Source organism: Nicotiana tabacum, chromosome 7, assembly GCF_000715075.1.
Source record: "Nicotiana tabacum cultivar K326 chromosome 7, ASM71507v2, whole genome shotgun sequence".
Lineage (NCBI taxonomy): Eukaryota > Viridiplantae > Streptophyta > Magnoliopsida > Solanales > Solanaceae > Nicotiana > Nicotiana tabacum.
Window position 1 is genome coordinate 24,724,718 of NC_134086.1, and position 24,010 is coordinate 24,748,727.

Here is a 24,010-nt window from a genome sequence, read left to right on the forward strand (position 1 = left end):
CGTCAATATAAACGATGATAAAATCCAAATATGGGTTAAAAATATCATTCATAATTTTTTGAAATTCAGAAGGGGCATTTTTCAAACCAAATGGCATAACATTCCATTCATATTGCCCAAATGGAACATTAAAAGCAGTCCTATAAGTATGCTCTTTAAATATTTGAATTTGCCAATAACCAGATTTTAAATCAAATTTTGAAAATATATTGGCGTCATATAATCTGGATAGCAAGTCCCTTTTGTTAGGGATAGGATACCTAATCCATTTCAGATGTTTATTTAATGGTTTATAATTTATGACTAAGCGAGGAATACCTCGTTCCTTCTCTGCCGCATTATTAACATAAAAGGCAGAACATGACCAAGGAGATTTTGAGGGTTTTATTAAACCCTTTTGTAACAAACTATCAATCTCGTTTTTGCAGAATTCAACTAGCTCAGCATTCATCTGGCAAGGTCGAGATTTAGTAGGAATATCATCCTCAGAGAAGGTTTCCTCGTATGGAAGAGTTACAATATGCCTTTTCCTGTTCCAAAAGGCACTAGGGTGATCGGCGCAAACATCAACGGCCATTTTTTCAGCAATTAATTTAATCTTCTGCTGAACTTTTGCAGATTGTATAGTATCAAATATATTCATACTAAGAATTTCTAATTGTAGTGAATCAACATGCCTTTGTTTCATATTAATCAAGGCATTAATATCTCTAGTTACGGAATCTGTAACAAAGGAATAGCTTATCTTTTTATCTTGATAAGTAGCAGAAAAACCATGTTTATCTATATTATTAAACGGATAAATAGCATTAATAAAAGGTGTTCCAAGTATGATTGGAGGGTATAACTGGTTTTTTACCAAAAAGAAGAAATGTGGAATACAGACTTTATTCTGGCAAATATGAGTATTAGGCAATTTGTACTCTATATCTAAAGCATGACCAGAAGCGGATTTCACCAAATGAGTAGTCTTTTGAAAATATCTAGTAGGAATCAATCCTTCCTGAATGCAGCTTACATCTGCACCACTATCAATCATAGCTATATCAGTTATAGAAAAATTATTATCAATTAAAATAGTACATTTAATATACCATTTGTGTGCAGTAACAATTTGCATCATACCTAAAAATAAATCAGATTTTTCATCAAAAATTTCTTTTTCTTTATCATTAGAAAAATCAGAAAATCCTTTAGTCGAAGATTCAGGTAGAGAATTATTTTTCTCAATTTGAGTAATCCGGTGATCGCAAATCATTTGATTTTGCTTAAGAGACTTAATATCTCTTTTCAAATTTTCGATTTCTTCTTTTAAATCATCAAAAGAAGTATCTCGACTAGGAGTACTGGACTTTTGAAGTCTTCTATTTATTTCAGATAAAGAATATGGTGCAAAGTGTTCAAATTCGTTTTTGTATTTTTCAACAGTTTTTGAACTACTAGAACTTGAACTTGCAGCTAAAGTAATAATTTTTTCACGAAGTTTTTCATCAGTAACTTCTTTTAAAAGTTCTATTACATTGTCAGATGTAATAGTTTTTATATTAAGATCATCAAATTGTGATTTCAATTTATAAAATTCGTCACTATCACAAGCACAAATATCACCTTTGCAAGCAGTGCAAGCAGCATCAACATTTTTATTATTATCAGAAAAATCAATTAACTCAACTTCAGCTTCAGATTCAGTCTCTGAGTAATAGTCAGATTCTGATCCCGAAGTGTATAACAAGCCATAAACCTTATCGTGTAACTCATCATCGAGTTCTAAGGTTTTTAGCTTTTGAAGCTTGCAGTTTGGAGAAATATGACCAAACTTTCCACACTTATAACACTTAATATCAGCGAGATCACGTTTGGATCTATTCTTCGCAAATCGAGTAGATTTCCTGTTCGCTTTTCTAGTATCGCGTTCTTCCTTAGGCCTATATCTAGACCTCTTTTTCTTATACGGGCTATCCGGGTTAGGGTACCTATGATATTTGGTTTTCTTCTTCCTATTTTGAGTGGAAGTTCCGGGTAAACCAAACTGGGTACAAAAGTCACCTACTTGGGACCTTTCTTTAAGCTTATCTATCTTAAGCTGTCTAGAAAGTCTTAGCTCATTACATAATTTAAGACCTTCTTCTGTACAAACACCTATAAGCTTACCATAGGTATAATTATTATACAGAATCTCTCCGCAACTACCCTTTAACACATTCCTTACTCTTTCAGCAAATAAGGAAGGGAGGCCGTCTATAAACTTGGCTTTCCAGTGCTCATATCTATTCTCGGGTAGTTCCATAACTCTACTCATAAAAGTATCTTTATACCATCTAAACTCACTAAGGGTCTTACATCTAAGTCCATTAAGTAAAGTTCGGACGGTCTGATGGTTTGAGGTAAATCTACCGTTGAAATGCTCTAAAATTGTAAGGATAAGAGTATAAACTGCATCTTCTCTACCCACTACCAGAGCCATACCTATGTTATCAACACCTTCGTCGGTTGCCGTAGCATTTATAACGAACGCCTTTTCCTCTACAGATAAATGATTATCCCACCAGCCACGAAGTTGGCCAGTAAAACCTGCAATAATCATTTTGCAAATAGTTCTATCTGTATTTTTAACACTTTTACAGATAGTCGAATACATGAGCATTCTGTGTACGAGAATGGTTAATTGTCTATCAGTTAGACCATCAAGATTCCATTCATAAATTTCGGAACCGTTATAAGACGTATTAGTCTGATTCCAATCTCGTTCCTCAATCAACACATCTTGAGGAGTAGGACGAGGATAATAATAGGTCTGCATTCTCGGTTTATCAGCATACCTATGATTTTGTTTAACAATCCCTTTGAGTTTATTAAACTCTGACCAAGTCTCAGTTTTATAATCAGAAACGGTCTCCATTTTATCAGCAAAATTTTTTGATAAATCAATAGGTCTAATATTTAAACCAGAAAGCTTTTTATCTAAAAGCTGAGCTAAGTCATCAAGAGATTTAAATTTAAAATCCTGAATCTCAGGAGGTCTTTGAATATGGGTAAGAATGTTTTGATCAACTGTTTTACTTCCTGAAGTGGAGGCAATATCAGTTGGTCCTTTCTTAGTACCCATTTTTTTTATTAAAATAGTCAAATCATCAAGTTTTTTATCAAGAGAACCAATATGTTCTCCTAAAATTTTAACATATAAACCCAAATAATTGTTTTGAGAAATCAATTTATTAATTTCTGCAATACTAATAGCTGCCACATTATCATCAATAAATTTTTGAAAGGCAGTGAAAGTAATACCAGTATTATTAGGTAGAATAAAGGGAGCCTGAGGCGGATAAATTGCTTTAGTAATATTACCACTCCCGTCTTTATAAGATCTTTCTAATACCTTTATATAAAGAGGTAAATAAGTTGTTATAAACCAAGGAACAAAATACATAATTTGATTATGTAAGGCACAAGTTTCATAAAATTCTTGAGATATATTACTCAAATCCTCTTTACTATAAGTATCAAAAAACCATGTTTTAAACTGGTTCCATTTTTCACTAAAAAATTCTTTTTGAATATAAATACGGGCCCGAGAACCTGGGCTAAAATCAATTTGGTGTGGAATCATTAAATATTATTGGGGTCGAAATCCATCTCAGATAGAGAAGGAATATCCTTATCTGAAATATTGTCATTATCTTGAACAATATTTGTTTGAGGGTTAATCTTAACCCTTTCAACCCTCTTATCTTTGGAATCAGGCTTATCGCTAGCAATAGTGTGTAAAGAAGCCGCACGATTGCGAGCTGGACCGTAAACTGGTTCAACAGGGGAAATATGTTGCATAGCAGGTAGAAGTCTGTGATTAGAAAAAGAATGTCTATTATAAATAGTAGACTTATCATCAAATTGAATACAAATCCTACCATCCGGATTTTGAGTGACATGCGAAAATTCAGTATTTGACAAGTCGTTAGTAATCTGACTTGGGGATATAACAGAATTTAAAGTCCATGTAGTCGGAAAATTAATTTCCTCCCATCTGATAGGTCTCCTAGTGGTGACCTTGGACTTTGCAAAATTGGTTTCGACCAATATGGTCTGATCCGAAGTATCGTATAACTTACATTTCGGATTTAAAGTAGATAATAATTTGAAATAAATCCTATAGGACAGACATATAAGTTTAGAACCAGGCGCATAATTATAACCATGCGTTTTCACATTTAAAGTTAAAGCATCAAGAATATTAACATCAGAAAGAGATAGTTGCAAATTGGGTTGAGTATTAAAATATACTGGACCATAGGCCACTATAGATTCTATCGAACCCATTAGAGACTGTCTGAAATTCAGATTTCTAGCATCTCTAAGAGCTGCTAAGAAGGTCTCTGGTAACCCTTTAAGGGTTAAAGGTTTAAAAGCAATTTGAACCATACCAATATGCACATAATGGTAATGATGTTTATATAAATCTATATCATGCTTGTTTAACAAACGAATAGTCTGTTCAGATGAATTTAATGCTAAAGACTGTTCAGTCGTTTTTATCAATTGTTTAGAAGAAAGTTTATCAAACCAACCATAATCATAAATGGTTTTTATAGAAACTTTAGGAATTGTCCATTTATTTAACAAATCAAGGTTTTGAGGTATATCTACCTCTTCAAGTCTAGTACTTTTAGTACTTGTTTCTCCCAGATCCATTCCAAAAGCTTCATATCTATGTTGAATCTTTCATATCTATTACACAATTACCATGAAAATTCCTAGGCTCTGATACCATTTACACCAGGATCTAGGTAGGCGAGCGGTAGTCCGCACGGCCATCCAGATCTAGCTGCTTTAGTACACCTTTAAAGGTTGGCGGTAGTCCGCACGACCAATAAGGATTCGAAATATACGGAAATTCTATTATAGTTTAATGACTGTATGGAAGGATCTAGGCATATTGTAACTCTTCCATACGAGGAAACCTTCTCTGAGGATGATATTCCTACTAAATCTCGACTTCTTTTAATCGAACCTATACCTATATATTGTGGGAAAAACTCTCGTCGATTGGCATGCGAAAGATGAAAATTATATTACCAGGCGGTTTCAAGTAAAGGGTTTTTATTCTAGGCTTGAGTAATCAAAGAATGCATGTCCGTGATTAATATTCCTTCCAATGCAAGAAATTCCTATTAGTTACTGCGTTTGTAATTAAATATTAATTAATACATATTTAATGAATGTCCTAATATAAATATAGGGTGTCTAAGTAAAAGTTTTAGAATTTGTAAGTTTGAACCTGTAACTAATATGGTAGCTAGCTCCTCCCCATTATCAGCTACAGCCACTCGAAAATTCAAAAAGAACCAAAGGAACATTTGAAAACAGTCAAATTAATGATCTGCTTATTGCTCGGAAAGAGATATATCAGCACAGCACTTATGCAAACATGCATCTTCTCTATATATCATTCTCTCCACTAATACACTGTTTCATTCTCTCCCTGAGCTCAAGAGCACCAAACCCTAATTCTATTTGCCCCATCCTCCCCCCCCCCCACCAAACCCACCCACCCACCCACCTCTTATCTTTTTGGTGAAAGATTCTTCATAATTCTTGAATTTTCTTCCCACTTGTACAAATGGTTCTTGATTCAATGTTATATTGAAAGAATTCCTTATGGTTAATCCTAGTGAAGATGGGAAAAGCTAAATTGTTCTTCTTCATCTTCAATTATTGGTAAAGACCTTAAACTTTCCACATTTAGTGGCCACTTTGCAATTTAAACATTTGTATCGCGAAAACATATTTAAGATTTTAATTCGATAGGTTCAACTTTTATGTTCTTACCGCTAAAATCATTCGACTTTTGAAAATATAGTTTTACAATTTAATATTTGTTGAAATTGTAGTGATTTTCACATACGCATACATACACTTCGTGTCAATAATGCAGGTTCAGATGAACCCAATAGTTATACTCTCCAACCGCCACTGTCACTTGATCACCTACACAACTTGAGCTTGCGACTAAAGCTAACACACAACTGATGTTTGGTTGGCAATCAATTCATTCTAAAGTATCTTCATTTAATCAAATCTGTGTCAAGTGGCCACCATATGACAAAATAATTAAGCCGGCAATGGCTCAAATTGTACCTATATAAGAAACTGTTACTAGTTCCAACATTGTTAGTATATAGTTTGTCTTCTAACATCACTTTAGTGAGTTTATACTAAAGCTTTTGATAAAACGATTTGAGTTGCTCTTAACTATAACATACTGCACTTTCGAGGACATAACCATCGTCTTAATTTAATTAAAACTCCTTTCTTTAGTATACATGTGAAAGTTCGAAAAATTACAAGAAAAGTATATATATTTTCATGATTTCCAACATTACAAGTAAAGTCGCCGTAAAGAATTTTCATGGCAATTTTAGGATATCGTTGAAATTTAGTCGCATCTACCTTTTCGAGTCTAAATGACGTCATGGCGAAAAAGTTCCAATCTTAGATGAATTATGCCACAATGTCATGTCCAAAAAAACCAATTGGATGTTAGGAAAAATAAGTACGTTTGACCTCCCAAAAATAGACGGCTAAGATATATTGTAGAGGTCCCTTTGATATGTGGTGTTAACGTATGAACAGCTAGTTTCTATTACTTCAATAATCATGTCGATATTTATATTCATAAGCATAACGATCAGTATACTAGTGATATTATTCGTTTTACACGTTTTAGCACGACAGTTGAAGACTTGTTAATTTACTTATATATTCAACATAATTTTTGTGTTTTGTCGATGCCGAATTTGTTTAGAGATTATAATATGCTCGAACCAATTAGGATTTGCTACATTATATAAATATAAGAAATAATGAAGCTAGAAAAATGGAGAAAACAGCGAGGCCATTGAGTGGGGAACATTGAAATTGCATTAAGGTGTTAAGGCTAATAAGGAAAAGTTAAAAGGCACTGAGTATTAGTTTTAGTGGATGCTTTATTTGAGGCCTTCGATAGGGACATTACCACAGAGGCAAATTTTGATGAAAATAAAAATAGTGAGAGCACTTCAATAATAATATTATAGTCAATTAAATATATCCACATACATAGGGAACTGCTTTAATTTTGGTGGGTGGGTCTTTTTATTATATATAAATAATAAGTTTCTTACTAGACCCAATAATTTGCGAACATATTTGTACGATTTTGAATAAGTTTGGAGCTTCGTGATTTTCATGTATTACCTAGCAAGTTAAATCATATACTTATATATTTAGGATATATCAGTAACTTTTTAATAGAAATTACCTAATAGTTTGGGTTTTTATATAAATAACTTGATTTCAACATAAGGGTTCATATACTATTTATGTATTACAAACTATGCCATGGTAAAATTATGAGACTTATCAACTTTATTTAATGTGGTTAATTAACTTATGATCATTAGCATTTCGGTTCGGTTTACCTTATGAATTTCATCTTTCCTGGGGTGAGACGTAGCCACATACAACGAAGGATAATGCTCAATTTAACACAGTTTCATCATAAAATTATATTGTGTATGAAAAATAATATAATGTGTATATTAAAAAATACTTTTCATTTATGTATTTTAAATTTTGAATGCTCTTACAGCTTGTTTGGATGGTTGTTACCTATTGCAAAGTATCGTATTGCTACTTTAAATACAGTGTTTGTTTTGATTGTTACTTAAATTTTATTGTATCGTATCGTTAAATCCGTCGTTACGTAACGATGAAATGTGTCACTTTATGTAACGACCGATTTGATGTGATCGCATCGTTACCTTATCTTTTTCTCTTAATCTCACCCTTCATTATTATTAAATAATTTTATTTTATCATTTACCGTACCTTTTTTTATACCGTATCATAATTTTTCTTTATAATATTGCAAGTTTATCATCATATTGCTAGTGCGTGATACCATGAAATGACGGCAAAACAACACAATCCATCCAAACATTGTATTCATCAAACGATACAATACAATACAATACAATACGATACGATACATTATGAAACGATATGTAACAACCATCCAAACAAGTTTTAGCGAAATTCCTGACTTCGCGGTACTGTTTCTAAAATTATCTCCCTAAGTAATGGTCAAGAGTATTATATTCTTTCTGTAGTGGTGCCAACTTGGAGCTATGCTACTAGTATGTAGTACTCCGTATTCCAGTTTAGTTAATTAATCAAATAAAGTTTAAATGAAGATTTGAGAAATAGAGAATTGGGGGCCACCTTTGAAATCTTTGACCAATTGTTTGGAGTATATATGGACTTAATGAATCATAAGCCACATACAATCTAATAATGAACCATTCTCCAATTGAACTTTTGTTTTAACAAAGCACAGATATAGAAACCATAAAATAATTTCTTTTATAAAAAGTATTACACACAGTGTAAGCACTAATATTTGCTGAAGTCACACAATTAGTTAAAGCATATATACATACAAAAATTCTTGTCTGGTTCCAACTGAAATTAATGTTGCAAAAGGTCAACACAATTAGTAGTTGTGAAATATGAAATGTGTAGCTAGTTTGGGCTGTTTTGGTTCATTTGCTGAAAAAGATTAAGTATTTAAAATTGAACCTGATTTTTTTTTTGTAGAAGTTAAAGTAGTGTTTGGCATGAATTTCACTTATAAAAAAAATTAAAAAAATGACTAGAAACCACTGTTTTCACTTGATCAAATAAGCCTCATGTTCCAAACAATATTCACATAAAATAATACATAAAAAGGCAACTAATAAGGAAAAATGACACTATATAGTCACTTTTAAAATAATAACCGACAAAATTTATATATTTTTTGAATAGATATACATTATGTATGCTATATTCAAAAATTATATATTTTTTCAGCTATCGAATGTAATAACTTCTGGCGCTGGTTAAAAGTGAAAAATTTCTATATTTAGTAGCCACTTTTTTTGTAAATCCTTCAAAAGAATACGAAAACGGTTTGAAAAAATGCTATCAAATGAAAACTGAACTAATATAGCCGTACATTCAATTTCTTAAATTAAAAATAACCTGCGAATATATATTATATGTATAATCCGTGTATAGTTTGTGTATTCCGACTAGAAAAAGTAAACAGTAAATTTAGCTGGCTATTTATATGGCTTTTTTTAAAGAAAAGAATGAACTCATTTGGAAATTTTTGTGTGAAGAAACAGATTAGACTGGGCCAAGCCCATTTATAATATGGGCGCAAAAAAGGTGGTGGTTTAGTTAGAGAAGCCCATCAGGCGTTAATGGACTTGGAAAGCACCGGCCCGTTGTCCTTCCACTGCACAGAGCGGGAGCTACTCGTTGCTCTGTGAAACCAGCCTCACGCAGTCCGCCCCGCTTTAGGGACCAAGAAGCCCATGCCTTTGCTTGGGCCACGTGACCCAACTCCATGCTTGGATAGGGCAGGTCAGAAATTAGCCCACCAAGCCCAACCTTCAGAGACGGCCCATCATTCCACCACATTAATGCCCCCACTTGGGTTACAAGCCCTCGTTACTGAGCTCGGCAAACAAAGCTGTCTCACAGCCTCTTATAAATAATTGTAATTTAATGTTAAAAACCGATGTGGGATGTTGTTGATTTCAATGCATAAAATTTTGTTAGTGTAATGCTGCAATTTATTTATACAACTGGAGTGTTTGTCGAACTAAGCAAAGGCAACCATGTAAATAATGCAGGAAATACTTCTATCATATTATAAATTGTAATATTTACACCATTATTATCTAAGGTGGCATTAAGAGTTTACCTATTAGGGGGAAAAAACACTTTGTTGTAGAACATTATCTGAACGCATTAAAGGACCAAATTTTGATGTTCATGACATATTTATGTAGCAGTGTTTGGTATATATTCCATCTATTTCAAAAAGATTGTCTTAGTTTAATTTGACGCAAACTTTAATAATGAAAAAAAATAATTATATATATTGTGATTTAGAGCCCGTTTGGATTAGTTTAAAAGAAGTGGCTTTTCAGCAGAAATAACTTTTAAGCCAAAAAACAATTAAGTTGGGTTGCCTAACTTATTGTTTTTTGGCATTTTTAAGCAGTTTTAAACTTATGTTAAACACTTTTTAACTTTGCCAAACACTTTTTAACTTTGCCAAACACTTAAAACATTAAAAAAAACTTAAAAATCGATTTGACCAACTTAAAAGCCAACCCAAACACCTTCTTAATACACAAATTTCAACTACTATTAAGCTTCTTTCAACTGTTACTGAATTTCATGATTTACATTATCAGTATTCCTAATTCGATATTATTTATTATTTGACTCAAATCAAATATCATATTGTTAGAACGTAAAACCATAAGCAAAACCAATTACTTGGTGCTCAAGGGGTAAGGAAAAAATAAGTCTCAACTTAGCTGACACCACTCACTCACTCACCTTCATCAGCTTCGAATCGTTGCAATTCTCCGATCTACTCCCGCCGGCGAAATCGAGCTGTAAGTTTTGTTTTTCTCTCTCAACATTTCATCTCTCTTAACGAAACCCTAATCCCTTTAATTCAGTATTTTGAAGAGCTAAAAAAAGAGGTAACTTTCTGGGTCTTTAATCTAGAAACGAGAAGCATAACCTCTTGTTATTCAAATCTAAGTGCACATGTTTAAACTGCAAAATTATTTAATGCATAAGATGTAGTAGTACTTATTTTAGCATCAATTGCAAAATCTGTTTCCAGTTCTTGATTTATTGTAAAAAAAAAAGAGTTAAATTTGCAGCACGTGGTGTGTGGGTAAAACAAAAGTTTGGTATTTAAGTGGAGAAGCGTAGAGGACGGGCCCGTTGTCTATCGAGTTTTGAACCATGTGCCACCTGCTCTCAATGATTTCGTGGTTATTTTAAAAAAGGAGTTAATTTGCTACATTTATTTTCATTTTTGTGAGGGTCATCTTAGTTTGATAATTAGCTTCAGTTGTGAGGGTCATCTTATTTTGTTCCTAGAATCTACCTGTAAATTAAGAACTTGAAACTAGGAAACAAACAGACAAATACACTGAGAAAAAGAATTGTTGATAGGAGAGAAGTAGACGAGAAGCCAAAATTGACTTGAACACAGAGTCCTAGTACACAGATAGCATAAGGTCGTATTTTTATGCTACATTTTTCTTGGATCATTTCGTGCCTCACTGTTCAACTGTGCACTTCATCTAAGTTGCATCGCTTCAGTGTGAATCGATCTCCTTTCAATTCGCATTTCTCCATCACTTTGTGAGGTTTCTTTTAATAGCGCTGCTTAACTATAGAAGTGTGCATGCAGTACTATTTATTTACTACTACTTCTTATATGATAATAGCTTCTGGAGTTACGAGGTGTACTTATCTGCCTTTGAGTACAACATCAACGACCCAGTGAAGGCAGATACTACTACTTATCTGCCTTTGAGTATTTCTTATAAATTTTCTCTTGAACTATTTTTAAAGAAATGTGGTCTATGGGAAGAGTATGTATTTTATTTACTCTCCATTTGATAATGGCTGCAAAATTGCCGGGTCTACTAGTCTGCTTTTGAGGATAATAAGCTATGTTGCGCGGACTCTCCAAAATGTAGCCGCACCCGTGTCGGATCCTTCAAAAATGCACTACTTTTGGAGGATCCGATACATATCAGGCCACATTTTCGGAGAGTCCGAGCAACATAGATAATAAGTACTCAAGTTTCTGACATTTTTATCATAGAGAAGATGAAACAACAATTAGACAATCAAATGTGAATGTGTGAATTTCAAGTCATCTAGAATACTCATAAACATCCACTATCATGTGAATATATTGCTAATTCAGTGAGGTTTTGGTTAGTTCTTATGAAAGGTTCTAAGTATTTAAATGCTATTGCAATTAAGTTTTTTATCTTGTTGACATTATTAAAGTGGTGTAGTTTGCCTTCAATTTGGGTTTATGGTTTCTTTTTGCGATGAAAAAGGTCAATGAGTTTTTGCTAAGATAGAGCTTATATCCCTGTTTAATCAGATGGAGAACGCAAATGGCTCGGTTCCTGACATCCCAATACAGGAGCTTAAAGAGAAAAAAAATGCTGATTCTGTTGAAAATTTCAGCCAACGTGTTGATGAAATGGTTGGGAAGGTTGATCAGGTACATCGGTGCTGAGGCAAATTGTAGTCTTGATTGTTATAACTAGTTTGTTCAAGCATTCTTTGAAATTACTGTTCTTCTTTACATTATAGTCACATTGTTGTTTTGTCCGATCATCATGTATTTTGTCTACATGATCTTGTTAACATGCGATTTCTAGCATATTCTTAATGTGTTATCTGTGATAAATCTTTGGTAAATCAAAACATGTTATTTCTATGTTCTTTTTATTTTGTATAATGTTGGCCAGAGATGAATTTAAATGGGAGAAATATCGTCGGTGATGGTTCGTATAGCCAATCCCAACTTGTTTAGTTGTTATAGATGACACACAATATACAATTCACAGCCTTATCAAAAAAATAATACATGTTCAAATTGGCCATATTTTTTGTAGAAGTAGTCATTCTAATCGACATTATGGTTGTGCTTTAATGTGGACAAGTTTGGGTGTGTAAAAGTTGTATTCTAATAGGAGAAAGTGAAAGGCAAAGAGATTCTCCATTGCACCTCTCAAGTTCTTTTCTTACATGAATACAATTGAGAATATAATATGTAAAAGAATAACGTAACATTCTTCTGCAAAAAATAATACATGATTCAAATTGGCCATATTTTTGATAGAAGTATTCATTCTAATCGACATTATGGTTGCACTTTAGTGTGGACAAGTTTGGGTGTGTAAAAGTTGTATTCTAATAGGAGAAAGTGAAAGGCAAATAGATTCTCCATTGCACCTCTCAAGTTCCTTTCTCACATGAATACAATTGAGAATATAATATGTAAAAGAATAACATAACATTCTTCTGATAGTCTGCTACAGATAAGAAGATACATTCAGTTACTTGCCAAGATTTATTAGCAAGAGCATTCAAAATGAAGATATCAAGCCATAAGCCCATAAGCATATTCTCTTCACTTTTGGAACCTTGTCTTAAAGTCATATGTTCTGGTGAAACAAATAGGGAAGAAGCAAAGTTGATTGGAAGGAAGCCAAACCACATTAGACAGATATTCAGTGCACAATGCCTTTTTTTTGGGGTGGTGGGGGTGTGTGAACTTGCTTGATCAGAGATGTGAGAAGAATGACAGAATTTACAACATAATCTGTTTAACCATGGAATTGAGCGTGGCACCATAGGATTTTTTTTTAAAGTTTAGTTCAGGGAAAGGTGTTTTGATAAGATGAAGTGAATTAAACACAGGGTAAATACACTCATGGAAAAGAAAAAGCTGACCAAGTATGGACCATGCGAGCAAAAAGCTTTCGGAATTCTCCAATCTAATCCTTTTCTCTCTTGTTTGATCCTTGTGGTTCTTACCCTACTCTGTCAAGGTGTTAGGAGAATGAGCTGTTCACCTCTTGTGGTGAGGCTTGCCCTTTTCCAGTTAATTTCTGAGTGATAACGGTAGAGCCGTCAATATGGGTTTGGCCAGTTGGGCCAACCCAGCCCCGCCCGTGATTTAGTAGGGCTAGGCTAGAATTTTTGGAGTCCGTTTAAAAACGAGGCTTTTAAGCCCGGCCCGAGTAAGCCCGTGGCTCGTGAGGCTTGACTGAGGCTGGCCCGTGGGCCTAATAAAAATACATATTTAAAATATATAAAATATAAAAAGTATATGACACAAAAAATAACAAGAAGAGTATCCCAAGCTTAAAGTTTATTAAGCTCATCATATTAAAAGATCAAAGTCTTAAAACGCTAATTAGCTTTAAAATTTTAATTATTCTTAATATTTAACTAATTAATATTGCATATGAATTGTAGATGTAGATAAAAGTGAAGATGTTAAGACAACCTTCTCCTAAGCGGATTCAAATGTGTTTGATGAAGATGATGTGGTGGATATCCCATAAGCGTCATGGACGTTCTCTTGAATAGTTTGTTTTGAGTTTTGACTTTTAGTGAATGAAATATGGTCTTGTCTTTTTACTTTTTTAGTGTTTATTGTGATATATTGGAACAATATAAAAAGTTATTAAGTTTTGTGAAATTTTTCTAATAAGATTTTTTTAACTTTTAAATATATATCTTTTTTTTTAGTTTAGAACTTAAAGAAAAAATATAAATTATATTTTTAAAAATGATCGGCCGGCCCGTGGGGGCCTGCAGCCCACATAGGGCTGGGGTGACCTGACCATTATAAGGCCCATCAAAATGGTGGGCTACCCAGCCCAGCCCGTCAATTGCGAAAGCCCATGTGGGCTGGGCTAGCCCGGCCCCACCCATATTGACAACTCTAGATAACGGGCCAGGTTTCTTTTACTAGTTGAAGGTAAAATTAATATGTGATGCCAAAAAAAGAAGAAAGAACCAAAAAAAAAGATGAAAAAACAAGGCATTGATTAAGAGAATTGTAAATGGTGGCTTTCTCCGGATTCTGTAACGATGTGAAAAGAAGATGGACATTTAGAGAATTGAGCTCTTCTTTTCTTTTGGCTTTTGAGCTCTTCTTAGTTATTTGGTTGAATGTAAGCTGTAACTTGGACAAACCACACGATCCATCTACCTCTGTAAATGCCTTGTTTGGGCTGGTTTGGGGAGAAAGCTATTAACAACTCGGATATGATTGCATCTCCATACGACTGAGGCTTATAAAACCTTTTCTTTCCCTTTTCTTTTCTAGATGGCAGGGAAGGTTAGTTGCCACTTCCTGCCCAGGCATTCCCTTACCATTGGATATGTTCTAATGATACTCTGTTATACTTAAATCCAATTGATACACTTTTTGGTTCCTTCTTATGCTTGATACTCTATATTAGGTGTAATGATTTTCAGCTTGCTAGCTTGCAATTCTTATCCTTGCCTGTGGCAAAGCTGCCTATTGCTCACTTCAAATTTTTTCATAAATGATCTCATAGCTTCATTTTTAATGCTCTTAGCAAATCATTTCTGTTTGAAAGCTTTTGCTTCGCACTAGTTCATAAAACAGACAGTAAATGTTATTCTCTCGGTATTGTTACTCTCACTAGACTATATACCAGCACAAAAACTGTATATTATCCAGCATTTGCAATAAAAAATTATAATATCTCTCAGCATCTATGTTGCTTATAGCTCATGTATTTCTGCCATGTTTTCATTTGGAATACAATTGCTCTTAAATGTTATCTGGTAACAAGCTTGTTACATCAACAGCTTGAGCAGAGACTGAATGATGTTGAGCATTTCTATTCCAATACTAGTAAAAAGCAATCAAACACGCCAAGAGGTAGCTCTATTCTGAAAGACAAAGAGAAACAGATTTCTAGCTTTAGAAGGCGGCAGCAGGATGCATCACGTAGAGAAGCAGCTGGTGCCAGGAGAATGCAAGAACTTGTGCGCCAATTCGGCACTATATTACGTCAGGTAACTTATTGTGTTCCAAGTGTCTTGACACCTTTTTTTCTGCCTAATGCTAGTATGCTGCTAAAACAGTAATTTTTGTAACCTTTAAACTTCTACAACTGTTAATTATGAAATAATTTTGTATCCTGAAGCAAAACAGCAAGACAACGTGACAAAAGGTTTGGGAAAATAGTGGTACTTGCAGAATGGAGTGTCATTCTGATAAACATTGAAGCTCCAGATAAGGATGTGTTATAGCTACTTAATAAAATCACTATTGTTACTCAATGGAATTTGCTGAGGCCTGTGCGTTAAAGAGATCTCAATATGCTTAAGTTTTAAGCTAGTGTTTTTTGTCATTGTGATTTCCTGTTTCCTGTAAAAGTATACTCAGTTTTGACGTATCTCATATCATTTACTCATTTTTGGGACCAATGCCATTATACTCTTTTTACTTTCTCGACGGAGGTACATATCATTGTATTTGTCCTGCTGTTGATTTTGCATTCTCTCCCTGTCTCACCTTAATGAATAAGTTCACTGATTTACCAATAAAAGAGGAAGTCAGTTGGCCGATCTTAGCCTTCATTCTTCTCTATCTATGTAACCATCTTTATTTTATTTCTTCTTACTGTAGGATATAGTGGTAAAAGAAAAGAAGGGTAGGGTATCTGAACATATTATGGTGGTGCACCATGTTTGAGAGCAAATGTAGTTATTATTTACTCTAGTTAATTTATAGAAACTCATTGCTTAATCTATTTGTCAGATCACTCAGCACAAGTGGGCAGAACCTTTTATGGAACCTGTGGATGTTGAGGGTCTTGGATTGCATGATTACTTTGAGGTAAAGGTTTTGGATTTTCTTTTGAGAAGAAAGGTTTTGAATTTTCTTGCCGGTATAATTGTATCCATGATGTCCTTAGGATTCCTTTGGTCATTTTGTTTCTGCTAATACATCATGTGATTTTCTAGGTTATTGAGAAGCCCATGGACTTCAGTACTATCAAAAGAAAAATGGAAGCAAAGGATGGTTCTGGCTACAAGCATGTCCGGGAGATATGTGCAGACGTTAGGCTTATATTTAAGAATGCAATGAAATACAATGAGGAAAGGCATGACGTTCATGTAATGGCCAAAACCTTATTGGGCAAATTTGAGGAGAAGTGGTTGCAGCTTTTGCCAAAAGTTGATGAAGAGGTACAACCCATATCCATGTGTTGCCTATGGTCTTTGTCCTTTATTTAGTATCTCATGTAAATTGGTAAGATTATTGAATCATTTTCTTGTAGGCTGTTGATTATGCTTATGTGATGATTGGCTTTATAAGTAAATGATTGAGACATAAATATATAGAACTACTGCTTATAGGAAAAGCGGCGAAAGGAAGAGGAAGCAGAAGTCCAGCAGGATATGCAGCTCGCTCAGGAGGCTGCTCATGCCAAAATGGCTAAAGATTTGAGTATTGAGGTAGTTAAAGCTCAGTTTCCTTTACACAAAGATAAAAGTTTAGTCATATTGGGCCGACTGTTTGTGGATCTTCCTCTTCCCACATACTTATTAAATTTAACCCGCTATAGAAATTTAACTTAGACTTATCTTTTGAATTCCAGCTTGATGAGGTGGACATGCAACTAGAAGAACTCAGGGAAATGGTGCTTCAGAAATGCAGGTTAGAACCTTAGCAAATAACTCTCTTCAGTTAAACTGTGCATTTATTAATTCCGAAGTAGCTGATTGGTTTTATAAATATATTTTATACTCTAGTCCTTCCTTTCATTAGGATAGGGTTACCAGATAAGTTTTCAGGCTTGGTCCAAAAAAATTACCTAAAATGCTCCATGTATTTTATTTGTTTTGTCCGGATGTTTCTATGGTATGAACTTTTTCAGTGCTGAACAATGGGGTCTTTTCAAGAAAATCCCCCTAACATATGGTGCTAGTAATAGGCGAAAACCCCATGACCACGATGACAAGTGTGCCAATATGGTCAGACACTTGAAATAAATATAATGAGAACACTAAATGTTTCGGCCTAGAGGGAAGACAGAAAACAAATGAATTTTACGAGTCTTGTGCCTGGATAAGAGGGAGGGGAGCAGTTGTCCTGTTAATAAGTTAAGTAACATTAAGAACAAACAGTTCAAAACTGAAAAAAAAAATCTACCATATGACCTTTTTCCAATAGTAAAGTAAGATGGATGTGTCGGCTGGGAAATTAAAGGCAATTGTAATTGGGCCTGCTCATGACAGGGTATTGACAGTGAAGCTTTTCTTTTTCCCTCCGGGTTCTGGTCTGGTTACTTACTTGGAGGGTAAAACTAGTATGCTGGACATTCATTGTGTGATTTGCTGTGCAATTCTGTATTCTGGAACTTAATAATACTATGAATGACCTTTTCTCCATGTTTTTTTATAAATTCTAAAAGCGAACAGTTGAAGTCAGATAATCAGATAAACTTAGGCCCAACAGCTAGATGCTAATTGCTAACATAGTAAGCGAACAAGGAATGCTCCAAGTATGATTTGGGCCATAATACATATGTTTATGTGATACATTAGTATGTCTTGTCCTGGTTCAACAAGGTCAGGCATGAAATTTGGCTCATCGCTAACAAATCATTTAGATGTGTATTGTGCATGTGTTTTCTTTGTTTCTGTAGTTATTATGTTATTCGATTTTAGGTTTACTGCAGTATTTGTCGCTAAGTTTCTCATAAATATTTCAGAAAGATGTCAACTGAAGACAAGAAAAAACTTGGGAATGGGCTCACAAGGCTGTCTCCTGAAGATCTTAATAAGGCACTGTTGATTGTGGCACAGAGCGATCCTACTTTCCAACCGACAGCAACAGAAGTGGAGCTTGACATGAATGCTCAGGTCATCATTATCGGTCTTGATCATTTCATATATGCAGCATTTCTAGTTCTTAATCTACTCTTACTTTACATGACATGGGTATTTTACCTTTATGCAGAGTGAGTCCACATTATGGAAGTTGAAATTCTTCGTACAGGACGTGCTACATGCACAGGGAAAGAGCCCAGCGAGCATCGTACCAAACACCATCAATAACAATAATATCCTAAACAACAACAACAACAAACGCAGAAGAGAAATTTGCGATGCACTCGCCAAATCTTCCCAAAAAAGGAGTAAAAAGCCATCCTGATTTGTCATAACCAACATCTTGTGGTCACTTTTGGAGGTGTAAATGTTTTGGTGAGTCGTTGGGGACGTGACAAACCATTTATCCTCAACGTTGTTAATACTTCGGAAAGGACAGGAATAGTCATTGTAATAAGTAGGTTTTTGTATAGGAAATTCCTGATGGATATATCTTACAGGCAGCTTGCATTTGCAGATATACATAGCAATAGTGCACTAACAGGTCGTCCTTCAATGCTTGGTTAAAAAGGGCAGTCCGGTGCACAAAGGATCCCTCGTTCACGCAGGGTTTGAGGAAGGGCCGCACCCCAAGGGGGTGTGATGTAGGCAGTCTACTCTGATGCAAGCATCAGTGGTTGATTACGCGGCTCGAACTCGTGACCTATAGGTCACACGGAGACAACTTGCCCGCTGCTCCAAGGCTCCCCTTCAATGCTTGGTTAAAATATCATTTAGTCCTCCAATATCTTCTTGAAAGGAGGTTTATAGGAAATAGCTTATGCCACCCGCATTGTCCCGAATTGACACGAGAGGCTTGGATTTAAAATTTGTGTGTAAACATTCCATTTATTGTAACTTTTGTCTCTTTAAAGAAAGGAATAAGCAAAACGACCCAGGGCTACCTTCTAAAGCCAGTAGTGGAGTTTGTGCTTTGTTCTACCCATAAGTTATTAGTATCACATTCTCTTTTCGTCAAAGTCGAAGGCCTAATAATCAAAGCTATAGTTGCATGTTTGTCTTTTACTCAATGCATAATATATACTCTATTATTTTCAGTGTTTATAAGATGATCTTGATTCAGCATTGGTCAACATTAAAGGTCTCTCTACAAGCAAATGCCTGGTACTTTACATTTGGGAAAAGTATGGATATTAGTATATGTTTTTTCTGCCATCGTTATCACAAATTGAATATATTATGTTAATAACAAATTTAGCTCTATTGATGGAGGGCCAAGCTTTAAGTTTGACTTTGATGGAGGGCCAAGCTTTAGCTTTGACTTTTGCTTCAAACTCTGCTTTGGAAGACTGGCCCCACCCAAAGTGATCGATGTCGCATCTTGACTTGAGTAGGAGGTTTTCCTTTCTTTCTCTCTTCTCCTTTGCTTCTTTAAATTAAAAGAATACACTAGTACGATATACAAGGCAAGTATAGCGAATGTCCACAATAACAATATATCAAGTATATTCCCATAATTGAGGTCTGAGGAGGATATTGTATACGTACACCTTATTTCTTGCATGTGAAAGTAAAGAGTCTGTTTACAATAGACCCTAGACTCAAATAAGTACAACGAATATAAAGATGAAAAGTAATTCAAGGTAATTAGACAGAGAAAAAAAACAACAGCTCAAACACACAATGTTATGGAATATTGGGGACCAAAGATAAAAAGGGAATATTTGTTGTCCTTTTACCTAAGCACACATTTCTAAATCCTAGTACTAGATCAAGCAAAGAGCTCGAAGAAAATAAAATGCAGAAGTAGTAAAAGGGGGAATCAAAACTTTGGAATAAAAATGTTATTCGAATCCTTTTTTTAGGGGAAAGATACGATAAGTCCTAAATTTTTGTCTCGGAATTCTAAGTACTATTGAAGCTTTTTAGGACTAATAAATTCTGTTTTTCCAGCTCAAGATAGTGACTGCTTTTTTTAATATATATATAAACTTTAAAACACTGTTAAATTAAATACTAGTACAAAGTTATTGACTAAGTAAACAATTACTCAAAATTGATTTCTAAGATAATCAATCATTTATGATTGTTTAAAATAGACAAATTAAGCTTTTATACCATAATCATAGATGATTGTGATAATATGCAAAGTATTGTTAGTTAATGGGTATATTTAGATAATGAAATTTAAAAAAGAAATGAGTTAATTTGAAATTCGAATAATAAACAAAGGCTTTATAAGCAAAATGACTACTTAGTGTTAACTTCATACATTTGTGTCAAATTAAATCAAACTAAAACATAAAGGAGACAAAAGTCATTCTTCCCCATTTAACTGTAACGATTTCTAACTTAGTTCAACCAACGGATAATTTAGGTTCTTTATTTATCTATCTATCTATCTATATTTATATCTATATCTATATCTATACTATATTAAAAGCACGAAGGCCCACAGCAAAATGTCGTTCACCTTACCTTTTAAAAATAAGTTTCACATTAGAAAAAGTTGTAATTTAATTAACTTTCCTAATATCTAGCACTTTATAATCAACTAAAATTTTGGTTATTAAATATTTTCTTATTGACTTTCCTAATATAATTTTTTTCCTTATTTTAAATTGTTAATATCAATAACAACAACAACGGCCCAGTGTAACCCCACTAGTGTGAGGAGGAGGATTCTTTGCACCACTTTAATTTCATATTCATAATATTAAACTCCTATATTTAATATTATATATTTTTCATCAACTCCCTTTAAAACTATAACGTTGAACATGAAAGTTTTTCCGTAATATTTAAATTCTAGAAAAAGATCTAAGCTCTTTTTGTTTTGGTTGTGCATAAAATATTTGTACACCTATACAGAGTTACTTGAACAAAAAATCTCTATATCCTTTTTTATCCTATTAACTATTTAGCTAAAACTAAAATAAAGAATGTAGTATTATTCTATTGCATTTCTTTATTTTTGTTATTTGTCATACGAGCATGAATATATACAATAAATTTTATTATCTTCTACATTCATGAGCCGCTCTATATATTTTATATTTATTTAGGTTTAATGTGTAAGAAGCTATAAGCAATTATAAAAGATACATTGAAATTTATTTTTCATATGCTAGCTAGCATGGACAAATGCACGGCTATGGATTATAGGTGACCTCATTTGGCCTTACCAATTTCAGAAAAACTCCGAATTGTGACTAACTTTTGTTGATCACCTCGGACTGTTGACTCGCATTTTTGCCGCGAGCTCCTTTTGTTGCTGACTTGAATTGTAATTTGAGCTGCTTTCCCTTTCTCCAGGTGGATACCTGATTGCTGAAATCAAATTGTACTTTGAGATGCTTTCCTTTTCTCCAAATGGACGCCTGACTGCTGAAGTTGAACTGTATTCCCCTGCTCTCCAGGTGGGCTCCTGATTGTTGAACTTGAACGTATTCCCTTGCTCTCCAGGTGGGCGCCTGATTGCATGAACTTGAATTGTATTCCCTTGCTCTCCAGGTGGGCGCCTGACTTCAACAAAATAGACAAAACAAAGAAAAGTTTTCTGCCCCAGTTTGGGTATCTGGACACATATGTAAGTGTAAAACGAACCACATTACCAAATATCAATAAGTACTTGAAAGCTAAAGCTTGAGTTATACTCCCTTGTTCTCCAGGTGGGCTCCTGATTGCTGACTTGAAATGTATTCCCTGCTCTTTAGGTGGGCTCCTGACTGCTGACTTGAAATGTATTCCCTACTCTCCAAGCAGGCTCCTCACTGCTGAACTCGAATGTATTCCCTACTCTCCAGGCGGGCTTCTGACTGCTAACTTGAAATGTATTCCCTGCTCTCTAGGCGGGCTCCTGACTTCAACAAAATAGACAAAAATAAAGAAAAATTTTCTGCCCCAGTTTGGGTATCTGGGCACATATGTAAGTGTAAAACGAACCACATTACCAAATATCAATAAGAACTTGAGAGCTAAAACTTGAGTTATACTCCCTTGTTCTCCAGGTGGGCTCCTGATTGCTAACTTGAAACGTATTCCCTGCTCTTCAGGTGGGCTCTTGACTGCTGAACTTGAATGTATTCCCTGCTCTCCAGGCGGGCTCCTGACTGCTGTATTCCATGCTCTCCAGGCGGGCTCCTGCCTGCTGACTTGAAATGTATTCCCTGCTCTCCATGCGCGCTCCTGACTGCTGACTTGAATGTATTCCTTGCTCTCCAGGCGGGCTCCTGACTGCTGAACTTGAATGTATTCCCTGCTCTCCAGGCGGGCTCCTGATTGCTGATTTGAAATGTATTCTCTGCTCTCCAGGCGGGCTCCTGACTGCTGACTTGAATGTATTTCCTGCTCTCCAGGCGGGTACCATGATTTCAACGAAATAGACAAAACAAAGAAAATTTTCTGCCCCAATTTGGCAGTTGGGCATATATGTGAGTGTTAAACTGAATCATATTACTAAGAATTTGAAAACTAGGTCCCATTATCCAGGGGGGTCCTGACAACTCTTAACTAAACGATAATTTTAAATCTAAGCTATATCTTTTAAAGACATGACTTTCGCTACATCTTGTTATCTAAGAAGGTCTTAAACTACTCCCCATTATCCAGGAGGGTCCTGATAACTCTTAACTAAACGACAATTTTAAATCCAAGTTATATCTTCTAAAGGTGTTACTTCCATTAAATCTTGTTATGTAAGCCAGTTTTAAACTACGTCCCATTATCCAGGAGGGTCCTGAAAATCAAAAGTCAAGTTTTATCTTAAGAGTGACAATTTCACGGCTAAATTATATTACCCTACAATAGAACTTACTTTAAACCTTACTATACAATGGAAATCCTAAAGCTAGGTCCCGTTATTCAGGTATTAAGGAGGGTCCTGAAAACTCCTAATTGAATCCTATCTCAAACATGTAAACTTTGAAGCCTACTTTTGTTCCTTTGGGGCGCACTTATGCTAGATCTTGCTACTCACAGTTGTTTTGAATTTTAAACTAAATCCCATTTTCCAGGAGGGTATTGAAAACTTTAAATTAAATCCCATTATCCAGGCGGGTCCTGAGAGTTTACGGTCAAACCTGTCTGGTGCTTGCCTTTCCTTGCAGTGGGTTTCTCCAAAACAAACGAGATTTCCTGCCCCTGTTTCAAATCAAAGAAAAATCTTGTCAGTTTAAAAATAAGGTTGTTGGTTTGTGGCCTTGACTTTGAGGGTAGTTGCTCCTTCACTTCTCATGATAACTGATTTCCACTCGAAGACCTTGCTTGTTCCTTGACTAATCACTTTCTCTGTCATCCTTACTCATGAACTGACATTTACCAACTTTTGTGTCTCCCATGTGTAAGCACGTGATTTTTGCTTCACGGACAATCACTCCAAAAGAAAACAAAAAATAGTGACAAATGGCCTTGCTGTGCAATTTGTCGTTTTTCCGTGACATGTGCTGTTAGTCATTTGTGGATCTGTCCATTTTGCATTTAATCTTACCGATCAAAATACAAAGCATGTATGTCAGGGTAATTAAAACCATAATTCGGTCATTAAAAAGAAAGAAAATTCACAAAAAATATGTGTGCATTTTTATTTCAGGTTGTGATTTAACCATTTAGAATTTTTTAGTATGTGTGCAAATGATTGTGTCAAGTATTGATTAGTTGGATGTGGCAAGTTCATTTTAATTTAGTTGTATTTTTA

General features: G+C 34.6%; 1 protein-coding gene across 1 annotated transcript; it reads left to right on the forward strand.

Annotated features, from left to right (window-relative positions):
* Nucleotides 1–10,352: 10,352 nt before the first annotated feature.
* Nucleotides 10,353–19,300, forward strand: LOC107791724 (transcription factor GTE1). The gene is made up of 9 exons (XM_075257001.1): nt 10,353–10,493; nt 12,020–12,142; nt 15,280–15,489; nt 16,238–16,315; nt 16,444–16,668; nt 16,840–16,938; nt 17,082–17,140; nt 18,198–18,348; nt 18,446–19,300. The coding sequence occupies exons 2-9, from the start codon at nt 12,020–12,022 to the stop codon at nt 18,638–18,640; spliced, it is 1,140 nt and encodes a 379-aa protein (XP_075113102.1). The 5' UTR covers nt 10,353–10,493; the 3' UTR covers nt 18,641–19,300.
* Nucleotides 19,301–24,010: the final 4,710 nt, after the last annotated feature.

What these genes read in the sequence shown, in the direction of transcription:
- LOC107791724 (XM_075257001.1), top strand. Translation starts at nt 12,020, where the DNA reads ATGGAGAACGCAAATGGCTCGGTTCCTGACATCCCAATACAGGAGCTT. An exon ending in TCGGCACTATATTACGTCAG is followed by an intron (nt 15,490 to 16,237) that starts GTAACTTATTGT and finishes TCTATTTGTCAG; the next exon opens with ATCACTCAGCACAAGTGGGC. An exon ending in TGCCAAAAGTTGATGAAGAG is followed by an intron (nt 16,669 to 16,839) that starts GTACAACCCATA and finishes TACTGCTTATAG; the next exon opens with GAAAAGCGGCGAAAGGAAGA.